Source organism: Gobio gobio (genome assembly GCF_949357685.1).
Source record: "Gobio gobio genome assembly, chromosome: 21".
Classification (NCBI taxonomy): Eukaryota; Metazoa; Chordata; class Actinopteri; order Cypriniformes; family Gobionidae; genus Gobio; species Gobio gobio.
Genome location: NC_137117.1, coordinates 36,895,478 through 36,911,634, shown reverse-complemented (window position 1 = coordinate 36,911,634; position 16,157 = coordinate 36,895,478). Strand labels below are relative to the sequence as shown.

The 16,157-nt window shown below is 39.0% G+C and overlaps 2 protein-coding genes across 2 annotated transcripts in view; one reads left to right on the top strand and one right to left on the bottom strand.

The window, feature by feature from the left end:
• LOC307117452 (uncharacterized protein) overlaps positions 1 to 10,349 on the top strand; it is a 25,810-nt gene extending 15,461 nt beyond the window's left edge. Inside the window, exon 7 of the mRNA XM_079802306.1 lies at positions 9,862 to 10,349. The gene's annotated coding sequence lies outside the window, so the exon portion shown is untranslated. The remainder of the gene's footprint in view (positions 1 to 9,861) is intronic.
• Positions 1,586 to 16,157, bottom strand: pnpla1 (patatin-like phospholipase domain containing 1). Its single transcript, XM_079802305.1, has 9 exons — positions 15,878 to 16,157; positions 15,467 to 15,699; positions 14,261 to 14,326; positions 13,941 to 14,150; positions 10,249 to 10,309; positions 9,766 to 9,996; positions 9,553 to 9,685; positions 3,334 to 3,456; positions 1,586 to 3,260 (listed from the first exon to the last, which is right to left on the bottom strand). The coding sequence occupies exons 1-9, from the start codon at positions 16,149 to 16,151 to the stop codon at positions 2,990 to 2,992; spliced, it is 1,602 nt and encodes a 533-aa protein (XP_079658431.1). The 5' UTR covers positions 16,152 to 16,157; the 3' UTR covers positions 1,586 to 2,989.

The window sequence follows — 16,157 nt, the reverse complement described above, 5'->3', positions numbered from 1 at the left end:
AACCAAGCTTCGATATGCTCTCTTTTGTGCCATTGTGCCAAAATCATTTAGTAAATCATATTCGGTCTCTTTTAAAGAGATAATGTCTTTATAAATGGTTGCCATGAAATAATGGCAGTATTTGTTTCTGGAAGTGAATGGAAGCAGTGGTGTACTGTATTAGCCATCCTTGACATTTCAGTGCGTCCTGTATATACACATTCTTCATTGAGCACCATTGTTAATCAATCTCAAATGATTCATGGAGCTTGGTCTTTATGTAACCAGGGTCCTGTGATCTAACCACCTAATTATTAGTCGGCTGGGGCCTAGCACAGGTGCCCTACATTCTCTGAACTGATTTCACTATGAGAAAATCTGCTTTAACAGCAAACTCAACTCTTAAGCATTAAAACAAGGTCGGGATTATTAGCCCCCTTGGTAAATATGATCAAAGATGGCTGTAATAAAATTAAAATAAATCTGCATTGTTTATCTTTTTGATCTTTCATTAAAAAAAAAATCACATAAATCTAACCTTTCATTGGAGTAAAAGAATTGAAAGTGGGGGGAAATCACATTATGAAATAAATGTTTTTCTTCAAAACACGTTGGACATAATTATTAGCACCTATTTATGAAATACTTTTTTAACCCAAGATAACAGCTCCGAGTCTTCTTCTATAATGCCTGATGAGTTTGGAGAACACCTGACAAGAGATCAGAGACCATTCCTCCATACAGAATCTCTCCAGATCCTTCAGATTCCCAGATCCATGTTGGTGCTTCTTCTCTTCCCACTCATTCTCTACAGGGTTCAGGTCAGGGAACTGGGACGGCTAGGCAGAAGCTTCATTTTGTGCTCAGTGACACATTTGTGTGTTGATTTTGATGTTTGTTTTGAATCGTTGTCCTGATGGAAGATCCAACCACGGCATTATACGATTTCTTGGCCGTCAGGTTTAGAATTTTATCTGTTGGTATTTGCTAGAATCCATGAAGCCATGTATCTGAACAAGATGTTCAGGACCTCCAGCAAAAAAATAGGCCCACAACATTAAAGATCTAGGGGGATTTATAACTGTGGGCATGGGGTACTTTTATCCCTGTTTGCACCAAACCCATCTGGTGTGTTTGCTGCTAAAAAGCTCTTTTTTTAGTTTCATCATGACCACAGAACCAGGTCCCTTTTGATTTTCCAGCCGTGTCTGACAACTGAATATGCTGGAGTTTGTTTCTGGATGAGCGAGGAGGATTTTTCTTGAAACCCTCCCGAACAACATGTGGTGATGTAGGTGTAGTTTGATCATTTTTTTGTCTTTCTAACCCCAAAACTCAACTAATCTCTGCAATTCTCCATCTGTGATCCTTGTAGAGTCTTTGGCCACTCAAACTCTCCTCCTCGCCGTGCATTAGGACGATATAGACTCACGTCTTCTTCCAGGCAGATTCAGAACATCTTTAGTTGATTGGAGCTTCTTAATTATTGTCCTGATGTTGGAAATGGAGATTTTCAAGGCCTTAGATATATTTTCTTACAGCCACTTTCTATTTTGTGAAGCTCAACAATCTTTTGCTGCACATCAGAACTATATTCTTTGGTTTTACTCATTGTAATAATTGTTTAAGGGAATTTGGCCTTTGTGTTTCCTCTTATTTGGCTGGATAATTTCATGCTCCTAGTCACCCTGGAGTGCTAAAAAATGTAAAAATGAATGGAAATATGCCTCAGAGGTATACAACATTCTAGGGGTGCCAATAATTGGGTCCAATGTGTTTTGGAGAATAACATTTAATTTCATAAAGAGATTTCCCCCCCACTTTCAATTCTTTTACTCCAATGAAAGGTTATATTTTTGTGTTTGTTTTGTTTGTTTGTTTTTTTAATGAAAGATCAAAAGGATAATCACTGCAGATTTATTTTTACAGCCATCTTTAATCATATTTACCAAGGGGGCTAAAAATTCTAACCTCAACTGTATAGGACACTGTAAGTAAACCTCAATAACTGGTCAAACTCTTCTTCAACACAAATAATCTAGATTAAATAATAAACAATAAAAACTATAATTTCTCAGGACATGGGTGTTCAACCCTTTTGATGCCCAGGCAGGCACCTGTATATTATCATGTTTAAAACCCTGTTTACTGTGTGAGAAAACATATTAAGTGTGATATTAAACGGACAGCAAAATTAAGCTATTGGTTATTATATTTTCAAACTAAAGCAAATGTTAATATGTTGTCTGGAAAAATTGACAGCATATCTGAGATTAACACATTTTTATTTTTGCCACAAAGCTTTACTGTTAAAAACTTGCGCTATCAATAAAATAACATGGGAATGAAATATAGTAATATTATAAAAATTGGTATGTGAATGTAAAAAAAAAACAACTATTTAGTACTTATAAGTATGTTAACTTAGACAATGCTAAAATACATTTTGTAAAATGCTATATTTATCTCTCATGTATCTTCTAAACATTTTTTTTAGGAGTTTCACCAGCATAAAAATGGGCAATAACTTAATCGGTAGCACGCTACACCTTGCATGAACAAAATGCATTCCTAATGTATTAACATTAAGATTAATAAATGTTTTGGTTACACTTTATTTTAAGGTGTCTGTATCACAATGTAATAATACATTTAAGTAGTATGCCTAATAATAATTAACATCATGTATTTACTATAGTGTTAGTATTAGGGTTTGGTTTAGGGTTAGTTGCACAGTTTATAGGAATTATTATAGTAACTACATGTAACGTGTAACAAGGCCACTGTAAAATAAAGTTTTACTAATGGTAGTTAACTAATGGAACCTTATTGTAATGTGTTACCACACATTTCTATAGAATCTTTTAAGAAAAAGACAACAAATCTAGAGCATTGTCCAAAAACTAGTCCCATGTTAATATATGTATTTAGCTTTAAAACAATGAAACAGCACAGAAGGATGCATCAACTTCACTCTGTGTTGAGTAGCATTAACCAGCCTTGCATGCTTTTAATTCCTTTTCACATCACCCACGTGTTGTTGTAACGTGTGTTGCACCTCTATCTTGCGTCTTCTCCACTTGTTCTCTGTCTCTAGTGAAAACAGGAGTGTGTAGATGTTTGGCAGGGTCTGTGCCACAGAGGGACTCGGCGGCGGAAGTGCGAGAGAAGAGACGTGCCCATTCAGATTAGAGGAGGCCATGTGTCTCTCAGCAAACTCTCTGGGCCTGCGGTGCTCCTCGTGAACTTGTGCAGGTGTGAAACTGATCAGGCTCAGCATCCTTTGCAAAAGACAGAAGATACTTCCTCAGTGGCATTATTAAAAACTAACAGCAGAAAATGTTGTTTACTTACATGTCTCCAAGGCCTTTCCGCATAGTGGACAAAAAAATCTTGAGTATAAAGATCATAAATAGCTTGACGCCATGCCAGAGCCAGTATGCCACAGTCGTAGCTTTAGTTATCCATTTCTGAGACCTGTGAAGCAACATATCCAGTGTGTTTATGAGCAGCCTCAAAATATTGCCTTTTAAAATCATTGCAATTTTAGGTTAAATTATGTGAAGTTTTAGTAACTAATTTCGGGAGGAGCACGTCCAGATAATTAAACCTATCTAAACAATGGAGCATGCCAGATAATGTAACCTAATCAAACCCAAGTGGAGCACCCTAAGATAATTAAACCTAATTAAACACATGTGGAGCACATCAAGCCAATAGATTTAATCAACGATAAGAGGTGTGTGTATATATATACAGCATATTCACCTTCTTTCGTTGACCGTTTTTATTTTTAGCATCCCTCCACCACCCCATCTCCTCACTTTGATTTATTAAACTCATTAGACGTCAACACAATCCATAATAAAATACAGTCTAGTTCTAGACTATCTTTATCATGGGGGGGACACTCTGGGTTCGGGCCAAAATTCCGAGCCCGGAGCCCTCCCCCGGACAGCACGCCAAATACGCATAATCTTTTACTCCATTTAATTTGATGTAAGTGTGAACTCGTGAAGTTGCTTTTATGCATTTAATGGAAATTACTGATGCACCGAAATTCATTTTATGCACTGAAAATGTGATTTTAATAATCAACACTCAAAAACAGTTGCATTTAAATTGCAGTGTTTTATTTATGTATGTTTATATAAGCTTGATATAAAATTTTTATTATGTTATAATTAAAATTATATTATAATGACAACATGTTAATTAAAGGGGTGATGAATTGAGAAATCAACTTTCCCTTGAGCTTTTGATATATAAGAGGTCATGGTAAATATAAGAATATCCTGTAAGTTTCAGAGCTGAAAACTTTCTTGTTAGGCTGCGTTCACACTGCAGGGCTTAATGCTCAATTCCGATTTTTTGAAAAAATGCGATTTTTTTGCAAGGCCGTTCACATTTCCAATTAAATGCGACCTTTTGTGATCTCCTGTGTGAACGTGAAATGACCCAGAAGTGACCCGCATGCGCAGAAGAGTACTCAACGGTCAACGACGTCACTTGTTGTTTACGGAAGTAGCCAAATATGGGTGTCAGCATTGGAGTCCGTTTAGCTTTATTAAAGTTATTTTCACAACGGAGCCAGCACCATTACAACCTTCTCATGTTAAGAAGAAAATTAAAAAAAAAGAAATCTTGCTTCCCTTCCACTGACTGGTCTCAGCATCGTCCGCCATAGTTGTTTATTTTTTTTAATTTCCCACCTACTTCAACGTACAATGATGACGTTTGTCGCGTATCAACGACGTGCGGGTCGGATACATGTGACCTGGCAGTTCAGACTGAAGACGCATTTCAAAAGATCGGATATGTATCGGATTTGGACCACATACCCAGGTGGCCTGGGTCGCATTTGAAAAGATCGGATCTGTGTCGTTCAGACTGTCATGAAAAGATCAGATACAGGTCGCATAAGGGCAAAAAAATCGGAATTGGGTCGTTTCAGCCTGCAGTGTGAACGCAGCCTAAGTCAAAGAAAAGCTTTTATAGACACCAGACCCAGAAAATCTTGTGCTTCATCCTTACGTCATCGTGCAACGAAACACCGCCACTACAGAATAATAAGCACGTGTAATTCAGTAGCCCCGCCCACCGACTCATGGAGCTGGTCGGATTACGCTAGCCAGCAGCAAAAAACATGCCGAGGATATCACGATATTGCGCTATTTCTGGTTGTGGAAGAACACAGTCGCTGCAAAAGCTTCCTTCGGATCCTAATATTAGGAATATGTGGTTGAACTTTATTTTTAATGAAGTTCCAGCTCACATGGGGATTAGCAAACATATTGAGATTGAAACACAATGCTGTTCCATCTATATTGGACCCGACTGGAATGGTGCAACACACTTATGTGTGTAAAACATGTTTTTTTATACGTGATAGTATTCCATTAGGGCTGAAACGATTCATCGAGTTACTCGATTAACTCATTACAAAAATTCCTCGAGGCAAAAATTCTGCCTCGAAGCCTCGTTAAATTCCTATGACGCGCACTATACGCGCAGGATCTGATTCACACAGACCGCTGTTCAGTGTTCAGGAAGCACACCATAGCGCGTGATACATTTTGAATTTAGTTTAGATTCTAGATGCCCAGAATCACTATAGTAACTGCATGTTTTACACAGTTTATGTAAGTTGATTACCGTTCTTATAGCTGCCACACACACACACACACGCGCGCGCGCGCGCGCAAGCCCCGAAGCCAGATCGCTTTCACTTTCATCCTCATAAAGTTTGTCAAGAGAGTTTCTCTCTCTCTCTCTCTCTCTCTCTCTCTCTCTCTCTCTCTCTCTCTCTCTCTCTCTCTCTCTCTCTCTCTTCTCTCTCTCTCTCTCTCTCTCTCTCTCTCGCGCGCCAGTCAGACCAATCGTGGCAATGCATCACTTATGCTTAAACTTTTATGAGGCCACGCAACAATAATTTCAGCATGCGTTTCGAACGGATGCTTCACCTAAAATGCACCGCTATGCAAGTGATGCAAGCCAAATGCAGCGTTCTATTGAAAATTAATGTATTTCTGCTGTACCAAACTGCAATGAAGCCTCACACACACACACACACACACACACACACAGGTTGCTAGGTTACCATAGCAAATAGGCTCACCACATATGATATATTATTTGTTAGTGGCCTACTGGTAAATGCTGCAGGTGTAGAAATCTACATAAAAGATATTTACTTTGATGTCAGTGCTTTTCCTCTTAATTTTCGTTATGAATTATTTGTTTTGGTTGTTTAAAAACACGGGAAAAAATGTATCCGATTAATCGATTAATCGATAGATTAAGTGCTAGATTAATCGATTACAAAAAGAATCGATAGCTGCAGCCCTATATTCCATTGTTACAGATCGTTTGATATGTGTACGATTGTATATTGATTATGTGTAGGCCTACGTGTCTATCCAGTCACACGAGAGACTTGTTGTAACGTTATGTGTGTGTCCGCGCGAGTGAGTGTGTGTCCGCGCGAGTGAGTGTGTGTCCGCCTGAGTGTGTGTGTGTGTGTGTGTGTGTGTGTGTGTGTGTGTGTGTGTGTGTGTGTGTGTGTGTGTGTGTGTGTGTGTCTGTGTCCCCGCGAGTGTGTGTGTGTGATTTAGTGTTTGTTTGATATTTTGCGAGTTCTCTGAGCATTTCCCCCAGACGATTCCTGGGACAGACGGTAGCTGAAGCTCATTAAATATGCAAATATGCAATCCTAGCCGTGGGCGTTTACTTCCAAGTCTTCAGTTCGGCACGCCCATCAAATCCTAGTGTTTCTCAGAGAGCCTCAAAACCAAGGCAGAAAATAGCCTATTACTTATTCATTATGATGTTTTTGAATGTAAAAACCACATAAACGTCATAAGTTGACTTCAGACAACAGTTTAAAAAAAAAAAAAGAAGCCAGTTCATAACCTCTTTAAAAATTATATTTAACTAATGTTATTTCATATTTAATTAATAATTTAATTAAGCAAAATCGCTTGCATTTTTAAATAAAATTGACATTTAAAAGCTGAGACTTTGTTACAAATCTACAGAGCCCCTTAAGGGACATGGGACAAGGGGCGAAAAAATGAGATGGGATGAAAAATTATTTGTCAATGATTGCATTCTCTTGCAAATGTTTTGCGTTCGCACGGGCAAAATGTTTTGTTTTCTCCTAAGAAATGTTGCGTTCGCTCGTGAAATGTTTTTTTGTTTTCCTGAAAAAATGTTTGTTCGCGCAGGCGAAATGTTTTGTGTTCTCCTAAGAAATGTTGTGTTTGCTCGTGAAATGTTTTGTGTTCCTGAGAAATGTTGTGTTCGCGCGGACGAAATGTTTTGTGTTCTGAGAAATGTTTAGTGTTCCTCCGCGAAATGTTGCGTTTGCTCACAAAATGCTTTGCGTTCCCCGTGGGCAAATTGTTTTGTGCTCCCCTGGAGTGAAATGTTTTGCGTTCCTCCGAGAAATGTTGTGTTTGCTTGCAAAATGTTTTGTGTTTTCCTGAGAAATGTTGCGTTCGCTTGTGAAATGTTTTGCGTTCCCCGCGGGCGAAATGTTTTGCGTTCCTCTGAGAAATGTTGTGTTTGCTCGCAAAATGTTTTGTGTTTTCCTGAGAAATGTTGTGTTTGTTCACAAAATGTTTTTCTTTCCCCCGAGAAATGTTGCAAATGTTGTGCGTTCCCTCCGAGAATTGTTTTACGTTCCCCACGAGCAAAATTTTTGCGTTCCCCTAAAAAATGTTGCATTTACTTGCAAAATGTTGCGTCCGCTCACAAAATGTTTTGTCTTTTCCTGAGAAATGTTGTGTTTGCTCACGAAATGTTTTGTCTTTTCCTGAGAAATGTTGTGTTTGCTCACGAAATGTTTTGCGTTCCCCGCGGGCGAAATGTTTTGTGTTCCCCGGGAGTGAAATGTTTTGCGTTCCTCCGAGAAATGTTGCGTTTGCTCGCAAAATGTTTCACGAGTTCACACTTACATCAAATGAAATGGAGTAAAGATTATGCGTATTTGGCGTGCTGTCCGGGGGAGGGCTCCGGGCTCGGAATTTTGCCCGAACCGTGATAGGAATTAGTCTAGAACTAGACTGTATTGCATTATAGATTGTGTTGACGTCTAATAAGTTTTTATTAAATCAAAGTGAGGAGATGGGGTGGTGGAGGGATGCTAAGAAACTGTCAATGAAAGGAAGGTGAGTCAGCTGTATATAAACCCTCCTGTTGTTGATTGAATTGATTAGTTTAGTATGCTCCACTCGTGTTTAATTAGGTTTTAATTATCTGGACATGCTCCACTTGGGTTTGATTAGGTTATATTATCTGGACGTGCTCCTCCCAAAATTAGTTAATAAAACTTCACTTTGTGTTTTCCCGAGAAATGTTGCAAATGTTGTGCGTTCCCTCCGAGAATTGTTTTGCGTTCCCCACGAGCAAAATGTTTGCGTTCCCATGAGAAATGTTGCATTTGCTTGCAAAATGTTTTGTTTTCCTGAGAAATGTTGTGTTTGCTCGCGAAATGTTTTGCGTTCCCTGCAGGCGAAATGTTTTGCGTTCCCAGCGGGCGAAATGTTTTGTGTTCCCCGGGAGTGAAATGTTTTGCGTTCCTCTGAGAAATGATGCGTTTGCTCGCGAAATGTTTTTCTTTCCCCCGAGAAATGTTGCAAATGTTGTGCGTTCCCTCCGAGAATTGTTTTATGTGCCCCACGAGCAAAAATTTTGCGTTCCCCTGAGAAATGTTGCATTTGCTTGCAAAATGTTGCGTCCGCTCACAAAATGTTTTGCGTTCCCACGTTAAACGTTACGTTTGCTTGCAAAATGTTTTGCGTTTCCTGCGAGCTAAATGTTTTGTGTTCTCCCGAGACATGTTGCGTTTGCTCGCAAAATGCTTTGCGTTCCCCCTGAAAAACTTTCTCTGGAAAAACTTCTCTGTTTCTCTAGGGAACTGGAAACATTTGCAAGAGAACGGAAAGACATTACCTTTTTTTTTTCCTCCCCAATGTCCCTTAGGAGTACTGTATGTATCAAAAGTAACAAAGCACTAAACTTTTTGAGATTATTGGATGGTGTGCACACTACAAATAATATTTAGTGAAGTTTTGTTCACACATCTATATGGAGCTCCTAAAGGTGATGAGAAAAAAAAAATGAGATGGGACAATAATATATATATTTCAATGCCTTTGCGTTCTCTCACTTGTGTTCTCTCGCAAAAAGCTTTTCACCCCAAAAGTTTCGATCCCATCTTATAATGTCCCTTTATGCCCTCATAATCAAAATGACTTCCCCTTCCTCTTGCGACATCTCTTCTTTAATGGTGTGAGGGCGGGGCAACCTGTCACTCACATGAGATCCACCAATAGCAAATCTACAACCATCCAATCAAATGGACAAAAGCAAGTCCCGCCCTACATTTGTTCTTGTTCAAGAAGCCATTTCACTCAGATATACGTCACAACAGGGAAGAAAAGACTATCACAACTTACGCTTCATGCCGACTTTAAGCATCACAGTTTAGGTCAATGATTCAGCCCTCCAAAACTGTTTTGGCTGAATATTTTCACAAAATTTTTTTTCAAATAAACTATAGTTCAGCACCTTTCCCATAAGGTTGTGACACTCCAGATTGGCAGTGTGAACAGCAAGAGCAGGTATGAGAGCGTCCGTTGAGATAAAGAGACTCCCGGATTACTCAGAATCTCCAGCTGCCCCATGATATTACACAGCAGCACTAAAACAGAGAAAATGAGAATGTTTCTCTTCTGTATCGAATCCTCAATAATCAGACATGCAAACAGGACACTACAGTACCTTCCTGAACCTTTATTGGTGAGTTCTTATGTACTGTCCACTCTTGATGGGTTGGACTCACGGATGAACAAACCCCATTGGTGGTCTTCTCTTCAGGTTGTTCCTGGGAGTTCTGCTGTGATTCCTCTTCCTCAACACCATCAGTCGGTGTTAGCATCCAGTGATCTGAGCTGAGCGAATCGTCAGATGCATCAGACTCCTTTCTCCGTTCAGGGTACAGCGGCAAAGCGTCTGTCGAGGTGTGGGAGACAATTATGAATGACAGTTGATTCAGGTTTTTAAGATTGTTGTGTCTAATATTGAATTCACAAAGCTTCCAATATATGTCCGATTAGTCTTTCGTCAAAAGATAAGGTTTATGTTTTAAAAGCTGTGTATAAATTGACATTGGATGTATCACTGTCTTACCAAATGTAAAAAAGTAAGTATACACTTCACATATACTTCAACATGAACTTCCCATAAATAATATAAAAAACTCACTGCTCTGCTGCAGAAAGTACACGGTATCTTGGTATCCACTGTAGAAAGCCTTCTTCAAAATCTGACAATTGACAATAAATTAAGTTAAAGGAATGGCTGATAAAAATGACGTCGTCATTTATTCACCATTGTGTCTTGTGAAACCCATATTACCATTTACTTATTTACTTAACAGACCATAAAAGTTACATAATGTTCATGCTGCTCGTTTCCATCCAAGTGGAGAGTGATCAGGGTTGTTTACTACGAAAAGAAAAAAATGCACTATAAAAGTACGGAGTGGCCATTTACACCTAGTGCTTGTTGGCAGAGGCCAATAACACTAACTCCAAACCCCATCCTATGATTAAGCCAGACAGAATAAGGCCCCGATCAGACAGAACAAATTTTTGTTGCAGTGAGAGGCGCCTTTTTTTAATTGTTTTTATTGGCAGTGAACGTTTTGCTTGTTGTTTATGCGCCCCGGGCGCCTTGCGTTTTAGCCGCCTGCTGCGCCTCGTGCTTTTATAGGAGCGCTCTGAGTGTCTGAAGTCGCTTTTTTTTTTGTTCAATGGACTTCACGAACCGCTACTAACGCAATGTTAACAAAAAGCAACAGGCCTGGAGGCAAGTTGGTGTTGCGCTATAATCCTTGATTAGACTGACAGGACAGCTGATTTGGTGGTTGCCTAGCAACAAAAAAAACCACAGTGCACTGCTATTTTCTAAATTAAAAACAGTCAGTAAAAAAAGGCAGTGTGGTGTGCCTTGCGTTTTCAAACCTGAAAATCACGTTCTATCTGATCGGGGCCTAACTAAAGAAACCTGTTTGATAACAGAATCAGTGGTGTGGAGAGTAAGGCACACCTTTTCTAAGTTAAGGCACGGTAAATCTGCCTTTTACCGAACTCATTCTTCTCCACATATCGGCTCGGAGACACTATTTAACCCTTGTGCATCAGTTAAAAAAAGTTACCCATAGGTCATGAAAAATTTATATTGGGAGCACAGACTTAAGTTTGGTCTCATTTTAACCCCCAAGCCACCCTAATCCTGCCTTCATGGACAAATTTGGGCACGAAGATCTCGGGTGTGATCCCCAATTTATTTATTTTTTAATAAATCGGTAAAATAAATTCTATCAATTTATGACTTTTTGGTGATTTTTGGGGTATTAATGAATTTATTTACCTCTAAAAGTACCATATTTTTTATGGAAAATATGCTTATTTTATGTTATATTTAATATTTCTTTAACTTCAGTAAAAAATAAAAAATAAACATATCAGCAAGCCCAGAGAGCCAAAACCTAAAAATGTGGTGACTTTGGTGACATCTGGTGACCTATGATGGTATTAATTCTTTTTTAAAGCTACAATATCAATAGCCACTAGATGGCAATAGAACTCAATGGCTGCATATGGGCTGAACTCTGTAAACCAATGTTTTAACAACCTTTTTTTTATTGCCCAGTTATTGGCTCATTTAATTCCTTTGTGTGTGTATGTGTGAGTGACTGTTTTTTATTTGACAAATAAATATTTTATTTGCTCATTCAATGGCTTGTGTGTGTGTGTGTGTGTGTGTGTGTGTGTGTGTGTGTGTGTGTGTGTGTGTGTGTGTGTGTGTGTGTGTGTGTGTGTGTGTGTGTGTGTGTGTGTGTGTGTGTGTGTGTGTGTGTGTGTGTGTGTGTGTGTGTGTGTGTGTGTGTGTGTGGACTGGTAATCATCACGTTATGGGGACAAAATGTCCCCACAAAGATAGCAATATCCGAAATCCTCATCCTTGTGGGGACATTTTTAGGTCCCCATGAGGAAAACATCTTATAAATCAGACTAAGTGATGTTTTTTGAAAATGTAAAATTGCAGAATGTCTCCTGTGAGGGTTAGGTTTAGGGGCAGGGGCAGTGTAGGGGGATAGAATATACGGTATGTACGGTATAAAAACCATTACGCCTATGGAAAGTCCCCATAAAAGATAAAAACCAAACGTGTGTGTGTGTGTGTGTGTGTGTGTGTGTGTGTGTGTGTGTGTGTGTGTGTGTGTGTGTGTGTGTGTGTGTGTGTGTGTGTGTGTGTGTGTGTGTGTGTGTGTGTGTGTGTGTGTGTGAATGTTTGCCACATTGAGAATGTGTTATAGGCTCACTCCTTCATGTGTGTGTATGTATGATCTGCATTGTGTTGGATTTATTCATTTTTATTGGACAAATAAAAAAAATATTTTTCCCATTCATTCCTATGGGTGCCCATTTTTGTCCACGAAGGCGGGATTATGGAGGTTTTTTTTTTTTTTCAAGCACTTAACATTGTAGAATCGAGTCATTTTTTTTAATGTGTTCATGTGGCAAACTTAGGAAAAGTAGCCAAGTCTTGTACCGCTTAGATTAAGGAAAGTATTTAAAAAATAATAATAATAATAATTATTATTATTTTGCCCACATTTGTCCCCAAGAGGGCTTTAAAGAAGTCAAAAAAAGTTATAAAATGAAACCAAAAAAAGGTTATAGAGGTTTAAGTTTATGAAAATGATTTATGAACATTATTTTATATAAAATATATATTTTATAAAACATGTTGAAAGATGTTAAACTCTAAAACTGCTAGAAAATCAAATCCATAAATCTAAAGTTGTGTTCCAAATTTGAGGTTGATATCTCAAAAAACATTGCTTTCAGTAGGCTAAGATTTTGTTTGGGTGCAGTGCCAACTTTTTCCTCATTAGATGCCAGCAAAGCTCCACTGGTGCAAGCAATAAAAATATTGGTAAAAAATTGTAAAAATGTTACTACATTCTGTTGCCAACAGAATGAAAGCCTATTAATAAAGATTGCAATATTTAGTTAAATGGTGAAAATAAAGTGCTTAACAGTTATTAGTGGGAATAAGGTGATTAACAGGTAAGGATAGGGGAGGACTTTAGGGACAGGGAAGTAGGAGGCAGCATCCATTTATGTTTATATATATATATATATATATATTTAAATACACAAGATATATTATTACTGCATACTGTTTTATAATGTACTACAATACACTGAGGTGCAAATGGTATCATCCACTATTTGCACCGAATATACAGTAAATAGCATCTAAAAACTATCTACACATTTTTTTTTTTTCATTTAGTATAAAAAGTATCTATTGCTGTTTTGTTCCTTAGTGCAAATAGCCGCTGCCTAAACCGGTGTTGGGACATAAGCCGTATTTCCACCGAAATTACCTGGAACAATTTGTCGCAGGAACTTTTCCCCCCAGACCAGTTTCTGTCTGCGTTTCCATCGTGGTCTAAAGTACCGTAAAGTTTAGGCAAATTAGTCCGGTGACGTAGGACTGCGCACGACTTTCCAGTTCCCGCTGGATTTCGTCCTCCACATATAAGCTTAATAAAGCCTGAACCTTGTCGTCGATCCATCTGTCATTTTTTTTTTACTCCGTTGTTGATTCGAATAGAAAACACCACACCGCAACAGACTTTTAACAATGGTGGTTGAAATAAAATGCTACGTAAAGTCAGCATGTTCAGTGCCCGAGTCCCACCTCCGAAAGTTCCTGAACTTTGAAAAAGTACTTCCTTGAGAGCAGGGAATTTTTTACTCAAAACTCAATTTAGACCCTGGTCCCTGCAGTGGAAACACACCGAGTACCACCCCAACGTCCCTAGTTCCTGGGAAAAGTTCCTGCGGTGGAACCGTGGCTATAATTACAGAACTCACCCTCCAGTCTCGAGGGAACATCGCATCTACCAGCCTGAGGAAGTTGGTGAAGGAGCACTGGAAGGAGAGCTGCTGGATGATGGCGTCACAGAGGATGGTGGAGGTATCAGAGGGACATATGTCCATGTGTCCAGCAAACGGGGAGATGGTGAGGGTGGGAAAGGAATCCTCTAAGGGCTGGATGTTTGTGAAACCTCCATCCATATAGTGCTGGGAAAGTAGAGTATAAAGTAGAGGTGTTATACTTTTAGCTCGTTAGCTTTAGTGTATTTCTGTAGTTCTTAAGCATGTTGACTTGCAGTACAAACACCTCTACTCACCTCGCCTTTATACTGTGGTGGGATCACGCCGGAGTATACAGGAACAAAGCAGCTACACAAGAGAGCCTTATAGAGGACGGAAAGAGACCACTTAAAGAAAAAGGTTCTGCACAGTTTTAAAGGGGTAGTTCACCCAAAAATGAAAATTCTGTAATTTACTCTCCCTCACGTTGTTTCAAACCTGTATGAGTTTCTTTGTTCTGCTGAACACAAAAGAAGATATTTTGAAGTATGTGTGTAACCAAGCAGATAGAGCAACCATTGACTACCATAGTAGGGAAAAAATACTATGGCAGTCAATGGTTGCTCTATCTGCTTTGTTACAAACATTCTACAAAATATCTTCTTTTGTGTTCAGCAGAACAAAGAAACTCATACAGGTTTGAAACAAGGGTGAGTAAATGATGACAGAATTTTCATTTTTGGGTGAACTAACCCTTTAAGTAAATTGAAGCTGTCATCTGAACCTGACATATTTTAATGATACAAACTTAACCATGGTCAAAAAAGTTATTCTATGTTATTTCATTTAAGATTTAAAGGCGCAGTAAGCAATTTCTGAGAATTATTGTCGAACACTGTGAACTCGGGGCGGCAGTGGTTTATGTAGGTTGTGGTTCATGACCATAGACAATTAATTTTTTTCCTGTGAAATTTCGTTTAAGGCTATTAACAGTACATATGCTTGTGATGCATATAAATGTTTCCTATACTTAAAGGTAGAACCGTAGCAGTCTGTGAGTTAAGGAAAAGAAGATTCCCTCAGTCATCACATACCTTAACAACAGACATCGCTGAGTGTTACCTTGACTTTTTTTTTGTATGTATTTTGTATTATGTTGGTTATGTTGTGTGGGTTAAAAAAGTGCAGTGCTGTGGAAAAGAATTTCCCCTTTGGGGACAATAAAGTTTAAGTAAGTAAGTAAAAAGGCAGGGGGAAAAGCCCCTTTGACTCGTCTACATCCTATCACTCTCATGACAGTTTGTGGTTTGGAGAGCTGGTGGTGAATTTATATGTATTTGCACAGTCTCATTTTCATATCTGCTTGTGCCTCGCCTTAGGGGTGGATTTTTTTCCTAAAAATTAGTACAAATCATATATACAGTTGTTACATTTTACAGCTGTAATTGGACTGTAAAACGACGCTACTGTAAACTAAATATATTTGTATACATTTTACATTTTTAAACAATTGGCATGCTTACTTTTATAAGGTCCTCCTTGGAAGGAAATTCCGACACAAGAACATTTTTTCCATCGGACATGCGAGTCATGGACACATGCAGACGGCCGGTGGCCAGAGTGTGGGCATTATCAGGCAGGCAGCGCTGCAGTGTGACCTCCAGCCACCTGAAAATATCCACTGTGGGATTGAGAAGACCGAGTGGATGTTGTTTGGTAAATCTTGCAAATTCCAAAAGCTGGTCTCGCACACGTCCTGTGAGAAGAAAAGGTGGATTTCATGACTTCTGACTTCTTAGTGACTTACAGCACACTGCACCCTGGACCAACCTGGTCTTTTTTGGATGGGGTTAAACCTACAACCTTTATAAGTACAACATTAGTCCTACAGTCAATATATGAAGGTGAATATGAATATAAAGATCTCAGATTACCTAGATCCGACCCACAGACAACTGCTGCAGCCACGAGAGAACCAGCGGACGCGCCGTAGACTCTCGGTGCTCCTTGCAGGATCCAGGCCGCATTATCCAAAAGACTCTGCGCAGCACCGAGTTGGTAAGTTGCTAGAAAGCCAGAACCACAGAAAGACACGGAGAGGTTCTCATTTTTAGACAGAAGGCATAACGGTGATGACATGACTGGAAGTATCTCCTCGTGGTCGGATGGTATCAGGTCTTCAGCTCTGCAACTTAAGACGAGGACCATCAGAGC

What these genes read in the sequence shown, in the direction of transcription:
- pnpla1 (XM_079802305.1), bottom strand. Translation starts at nt 16,151, where the DNA reads ATGGTCCTCGTCTTAAGTTGCAGAGCTGAAGACCTGATACCATCCGAC. An exon ending in CACCACAGTATAAAGGCGAG is followed by an intron (nt 14,151 to 14,260) that starts GTGAGTAGAGGT and finishes CTACTTTCCCAG; the next exon opens with CACTATATGGATGGAGGTTT. An exon ending in ACCAATAAAGGTTCAGGAAG is followed by an intron (nt 9,686 to 9,765) that starts GTACTGTAGTGT and finishes TCTCTGTTTTAG; the next exon opens with TGCTGCTGTGTAATATCATG.